Below are 6,933 nucleotides of genomic sequence, written 5' to 3'. Positions count from 1 at the left end.
ATCATAAACCCCCCCCCCCCCCCCCCCCAACCTCTTAATTACTTGAGTAAATATTGTTGTCACAAAAATTTTATCGGCTTTACATACTCATTTTTCCCCTATTGAAAGCAATAACTTAAGTTATCCACATATAAATTATACGTAAGAGTAATCATGAAAAAATTATATTCAGTAGTTATAATTAAAATTAATAATCTTAAAAATATCAAACTTTTCTCAATATATATATATATATATATATCAAACTCTTATTGTCAACTAGAAGAAATATCAAACTCTTTTGTTCTTCTCTTATAATCCAATTAGTATCACGGCCTATTGGTTACTCTTCTAATTTATCATAAAATACCTAGGGCACCAATTGACTTATATGAGAAGATATGAAACCCTTAAGACATATGGAAAGATATAAAATTAGGAAATGTATAAGAAGGTATAGAACAAATTAAAGATCACATATAAGAATATATAAAATTAGAGTAGATATCAAAACACATAAACCATCTCTTTTGAAAAATCATGTCTGACCTACTAAAAAAAATAATATCTTCTACACAAAGTTCTATTATAGAAAACCATATATTCTTATATAAATTCAAAAAGAATAACTCTTTTAACATACAAACGAGTAGACCAATATTCTAGATTAATAAAATTCCTACTAAATTTGAAATAACACTTACAATTCCAAAATATCAAAAGAACTTCCTATAAACATGTATGAATATATACAATCAATCATTTACTATATAAATCTCCAACAATTATTGATATGCGCAAATGTCATACTTATATGCTCAAATGTAATACTAATCAGAAATAAAAAATTTGTCATTTATAAGGGAAAATGTAATACTTTTGAAGAAAAATGTATAGTAATAATTTTGCATTTTGATGTAAAAGTATTATATTTTACATCAAAAATATTACATTTTCTATAATAAGTAATGTTCCCCTTACTTATAAAGGAAAAATATAATACTTTTGAGGAAAAATGTAATACTTTTAAATCGAAATGTAAAATTATTACATTTTTCCCTTAAAAATATTACATTTACCATTATAAGTAACAAAAATTTTATTCCTGATTAGTATTACATTTGAGCATATAAGTATGTACATTTGTGCGTATAAGTATCACATTTTCACCTTGGCCCGACCTGTCTAACGGTGAGACGGTCTCACACAAATTTTTGCCAATAATTTATAGTTTATATCTTAAAAAATACTCTTTAATATTTTTGATTTGAGTCAAGTCAGTTATTGACAACCTAGACTAGTTTATTTTCTTGTAGTTTTTTATCGTCTATGATCTCGAAGAGAGATTTACCAAGTACATATCATCTAGTAGTGGTTGTGAGCTTCCCTCATCACTCAAAATACTCTTTAATATTAAATTAACAGTGTTTATAATTAACCTCACTCAATTCTCAACTGCCTAAGCGAATGTTCATTTGCACAGTGGAAAATTCAAAGTAGTTCTTCCGTCTGTATTTATACAGTGATGAGAGGCACCTACATACCATATTCCATAGGAAAATACTTCGATCCCTAGAGACCCAACGTAGTACCTAACAACCTAAGACGATCTCCCTCAAAACACTTTGGTCATTTGCATTCAACAAATGCATAGGGCCACGAATTGGTGCTATTTCGTGAGAATCTCAGCCAGATATCCTGACAGACTCGAAATTGGATTGCAATTTTTTTAATTGGAATTTTATATTTGTCTTCTTTTTTTTTTTTTTGTCATTTAAAGCTTACATGATATAAAACAGATATTATCTTGTAGGAAAATTACTTTTTTTTTATTACTATTTTCATAACAACTTTCTCAACTTACTGAATGACCTCCTATCCATTTGGGGGAGTCACTTCGTCCCACAAGGTCATTGAAAAAAAAAAAAACCCCTACTTCATAATAATTATCCAAAAAATGGTAATTGAGAGGGTGGAGCATGAATTAATTCAACTTATTTACCCATGTACACCATCAAGTAAATAAGTTTTGACTGCGCAAACAAGTCTCTAATGTGACGTACAAATTAGCATTTATTTCCTTCCATAGTAATCAAATTCATTAATATTTTTTTTTGAATATTACTAACTCTATTAATATACTAGTATTACATAATATATATATTTATATATAGAAATTTGATACCGCACCTTCCCATGCGGTTGGTGTGATATACATCACTATGTATACAAATATACACCACTCAATGTTAAAAAATGAACAACAATAAAAATACAAAAAAACACATGCCCAAAATAATGCACCATAACTCTCATGTCTCTAATTGTGCATTCCCAAACACTGTGTGGTATATATTTGCCACCCGAACTCACTCTCTTCCATATGGGAGTGTAAATCGAGTGCCAGTAGACCACAAGATCTTTGGCTATATATATTATAACTTTAAAAAGAGAAATAATAATGGAGGGGGTAAATGCTTAGGAAGAGTGTAATAGCATAAATGGAAAGTATTACCAAATGCGTGAAAGGTGATGCAGAAGTTGATAAAGTTGAAAGAATCAACTTCTCTATCAGTCCAACTTCGTTCTCCATTGGTTATGTCACCCGGCGTTTACCACCACATACATACATAACATACAGCAGTAGTTCCATTAGCTTTAGGTAGAGAGAGAAAGCTAAGATCGAATAATGGCTCGAGGGAAGATTCAGATCAAGAGGATAGAAAACCAAACAAACAGGCAAGTCACCTACTCCAAGAGAAGAAATGGGCTGTTCAAGAAGGCTCATGAGCTCACTGTCCTCTGCGATGCCAAGGTTTCCATCGTCATGATCTCCACTTCTGGCAAGCTCCATGAATACATCAGCCCCTCTACCACGTCTCTCTCTCTCTCTCTCTCTTACATTTTTGTTCTCCATCTATCTGTGGTTAATTACATACGTTGTTGTATAAAGATTCATCTTTCTTTTCATGTGTATATATATGCAGTACAAAGCAGTTGTTCGATCAGTACCAGAAGACTGTCGGTGTTGATCTATGGAGCTCCCACTTTGAGGTTAATTAGTTTTAATTTCCTTCCATTTTCAATTTTTTTTACACCAAATATATATATGAATTTTTGTGACTTTTTTTTTTTTTTTTCTAAAATATTTGTAGAAAATGCAAGATCAGTTGAAGAAACTGAGAGATGTTAACAGGGCTCTTCGAAGGGAGATCAGGTATATATATATAGGGGTTTCATTTCCTATGCTTTAATTTCTAGTTTTAGTACACACTATTATCATATATTTTTTACGGAGTATATCATAATTTCTTTAGGATTCGGCCAGAAATAATAATTTAATTTTATAAATTTATTTTTGGATCGTCAAAATGATTGGATAGGCAAAGGATGGGTGAGAGTCTGAACGATCTGAGCTTTGAACAATTGACTGAGCTCATAGAAGATGTGGACAATTCTATCAAGCTTATTCGTGAAAGAAAGGTTAAGCTCGATTTGTACATAAATATATAGTCTAGGGTTTTCACTTTTCAGTATACTCCTATCAATTTTATTTTTTCTATTTCTATCTTCTTGAAATTTTTGGCCAATTAATTGTAATTCATAATTAAATTCCTTTTGTGTTTGTAAATTGTGTAGATCTAAGAGGTACACTATATATGATTTTATTTATTTTTATTTAGTATTAATTTAGTTAATTCAATGAATTTTGATTTTTTTTTAACTGAATTATTTGAGTTAAAGGTTAGTTATTAATTCGACACCAGCCAGTTTGTTTGGTTTTGGGCTAATTTGTATGATGATTTGCTTCATGAGTTTATTGTCATCTTAAGTTTAATGTAAATTATTTTTCTCATTTTTGTTTTGTTGTATTAAAAACAAAACAGTATAAGGTGATTGGCAATCAGATTGAGACTCACAAGAAGAAGGTATGACCAAGTACTTTAATCTCTAATAACATTATTTATTTTATTTTGCAATAATTGATTTTTGATTTGCTGATGATCATATATATTCTGGTGGATATATATATTGTAGGTGAGGAATGTGGAAGAAATCCACAGAAATCTGCTACTGGAATGTGTAAGTCACTGCATCCTTCAGTACAAAATATATATATATATATATATATATATATATATATCAGTGTATGATAAAGGGCACTAACCTTCAAACTTAAATGTTCCTTAATGCCTTAACTATGATTTTTTTCTATGTCAATTTCCATTTATCTTTATTCTAGCTTGTTCTTGTCATTTATTGAATAAGAATGGTTTGGCAATTAACAGGAGGCAAGGCAAGAAGATCCATATGGCTTGGTTGACCATGAAGGGGATTATAATTCTGTTCTTGGGTTCGCAAATGGAGGCCCCCGCATATTAGCTTTGCGCTTGCAACCAGATCATCATCACCACCATCCTCACGGTCACCTCCACAGTGGAGGAGGATCTGATCTCACTACGTTTACTTTACTGGAGTAGTATGTACTTAATATTTCTGATTTGTTTAACATTTTACATGTTAAACTGTAGTAATTTTTCTAATATCTGAACCACGCACTACTCAAACTAATAATAAAATTTGGTTTGCTTACAAACTCTTTTATTGCATACAAACTCTTACTGCTTTTAAGGTCTTACTGAGATGGTAGATACAAGTTATGCTGCTGCTCAACTTATATTGTTGTTGACGTCATTAATTGTTTCATCTCCAAAGTCTTGTTGTATTATTGAGCAACTTTTGCTACTATAACATCCTTCGCTTCGCATGTGATGAAGTCCTACTGCTTCAACACTTAAAGATTTGTAACACTTTATTGTTACAATTTGTATAATTTTACAATAAAATTTTTAAGAATTTTACTTTCTAATCCTATTTTACATTGAATCATCAAAATTTTTATACGCTTAAATCTTTATACACTAATTCCTATCAATGTTGGTATTTCGAGCAAACCTACATCCCTACCAAGGATTTTCACATTTAACAAATGTCCAACTATAATGAAATTTGAAGTATCTATCTTTATAGTCTTATAGACTACCTATGGGGGTAGCCTAATAGACCACTCCACCCCCAACACTTAGGGTGTGTTTGGTTGGTGGATTTAGGCATAAGGAATGGGTATAAAAGTGATTTTAGTCTTCCGATCAAACCCTTATCTAAAGGATTTGTCACTTTAAGCAAGCAACCGGAACTAATATATGCATTTACTAGCGCCACTAAAAAAAGGCCAAGTTAAGATATTGCTTAACACCAATGTCAAGATTATGGCTATAACTAAAACAATATCAACACCACTAAACAAATCTACTTTACAACTATTATTACAAGTCGTATCATGAAAGTACACTTTAAAATAGTGAAACACTCAAAAAGTTGAAAATTTAAAAAGGGTCTTATTAGACCAAAGATAACAAAAATTATCAAAACCACATGATATGTACCGTATAATATAATACTGACATACAAGTCCATTTTTAATATATTACATATTCATTTTTATTGTACTAGATGCTCATTTTTAGTTGGTTCATTATATTTTGATACAAATTAATTTTTAGTGTACTATAAGTTCATTTTAAGTATACTACCTATAGTGCATTAAAAATGAACTTGCAGTACAGTATACTAAAAATAAACTTGTATCAATAGTCAACTTGTAATGTGGATCTTAGTCCACAATATAATTTGTCTGCATTAACCCAAACAACTCCATTGGTATACACCAAATCTTTTCTGGAGTTGTTATGTATACCAAATCTTATGTGGCTGCCATGCATATCAAATTATCACTCAAAATACATATATAATTGTAATTATAAATTAACCATTAGCACAAAATTCATATACTACCAAACTTCCATCAAGATTTGGAGCAGGAAATGAAGTCATGAACTTCTAAGTCTTCTAGCTACTAACCTGGCTAATGAGTAATGACTACATAACTAAAACAAACACTGAAACAGAAGCTTCCTGCATCTTTCATTCTTTTTCTTCTAGACTAGAAATGTATTAGAGGAAGCACAATAAATTATATACACAACTAAGTCATATAATATAAAGGTCAGGACTGTCTCAAACAGATTAGAGGGTAAGACTTGTGAGATCACCAAGGCCTTTTAGCCATCTTGCGGAAACCCAAGTTGCATACCAGGAATTGTGTCTCAAGAGCTTCTTTTTCAACTTGAACATCCACCATGGCTTCTTTTAGTTCCATAAGCTTTTTCTCGGCAGATTCTATTTCTTTGTTCAACTCACTTTCTTCAGTTATGATTTCAGAATGCCTAATTGCTTCATGGCAACCTTGAAATTCAATTGCAAGACTTGAGAGTTTCTTTAGCCGATCTTGCAGAAAATCAACGTTCATACCCAAGTGGATAAAGCCAGATAGTGTGCTCTCCCAACTCTTGAAATCAGTCAGAGGTGTGGAAAGAGTACAAGCTTTGATATTGTCAGCTATGCTAACTGTTTCCAAGATGATCCCAACAGCCAACGTATAGTTAATGTTCTCGGGAAATCCATCGTGTAGATATGATTTCTGAGCACAACACAGCTCATAGTACTTCAGACGTGCTGAGATAGAGAATTTTGCGTCCATAGGGCACCCATTTACAACAATGCTGAAATTTGTCAAGTCCACAAAAGATTTGGTGGAACTGACATCCTTAACTTCTGCAGGGGAATCCTCCTTATCATTCTCAAAAATGAACCCTCCATCCCCTACCTCATAATCACTTTCTGGCTGGCCATCATTTTGACAATTTTCTTCAAGATATGGTGTCTGCTCTACCAGAGTTTTCATATTTTGGCATCCATTAACATCCTTCGCTGCAGTCTCTGTATTTCAATGGCATGACCATATTCAAGAACAAAAAGATGACATAGATGGTGTAAACCAAAGAATTATATATTGAAAAAAAAAAAAAAAAAAAAAAAAAAAAAAAAAAAAAA

General features: G+C 31.5%; 2 protein-coding genes across 2 annotated transcripts in view; one reads left to right on the top strand and one right to left on the bottom strand.

The window, feature by feature from the left end:
* Nucleotides 1-2,560: 2,560 nt before the first annotated feature.
* LOC115996652 (floral homeotic protein PMADS 1-like) lies at nt 2,561-4,576 on the top strand. Its single transcript, XM_031236003.1, has 7 exons — nt 2,561-2,856; nt 2,967-3,033; nt 3,135-3,196; nt 3,363-3,462; nt 3,867-3,908; nt 4,018-4,062; nt 4,269-4,576. Exons 1-7 carry the CDS (start codon nt 2,669-2,671, stop codon nt 4,458-4,460), a joined length of 696 nt encoding a protein of 231 aa, XP_031091863.1. The 5' UTR covers nt 2,561-2,668; the 3' UTR covers nt 4,461-4,576.
* A 1,192-nt stretch (nt 4,577-5,768) lies between these two features.
* LOC115996202 (B3 domain-containing protein Os01g0234100-like) overlaps nt 5,769-6,933 on the bottom strand; it is a 4,185-nt gene continuing 3,020 nt past the window's right edge. The window contains exon 6 of the mRNA XM_031235351.1: nt 5,769-6,819. Within this exon, the coding sequence (XP_031091211.1) occupies nt 6,089-6,819 (731 nt within the window). The 3' untranslated portion in view covers nt 5,769-6,088. The remainder of the gene's footprint in view (nt 6,820-6,933) is intronic.

Source organism: Ipomoea triloba, chromosome 1 (genome assembly GCF_003576645.1).
Source record: "Ipomoea triloba cultivar NCNSP0323 chromosome 1, ASM357664v1".
Classification (NCBI taxonomy): Eukaryota; Viridiplantae; Streptophyta; class Magnoliopsida; order Solanales; family Convolvulaceae; genus Ipomoea; species Ipomoea triloba.
This window is presented reverse-complemented; position numbering and strand designations above follow the sequence as displayed.

What these genes read in the sequence shown, in the direction of transcription:
- LOC115996652 (XM_031236003.1), top strand. Translation starts at nt 2,669, where the DNA reads ATGGCTCGAGGGAAGATTCAGATCAAGAGGATAGAAAACCAAACAAAC. An exon ending in TATGGAGCTCCCACTTTGAG is followed by an intron (nt 3,034 to 3,134) that starts GTTAATTAGTTT and finishes AAATATTTGTAG; the next exon opens with AAAATGCAAGATCAGTTGAA. An exon ending in AGCTTATTCGTGAAAGAAAG is followed by an intron (nt 3,463 to 3,866) that starts GTTAAGCTCGAT and finishes AAAACAAAACAG; the next exon opens with TATAAGGTGATTGGCAATCA.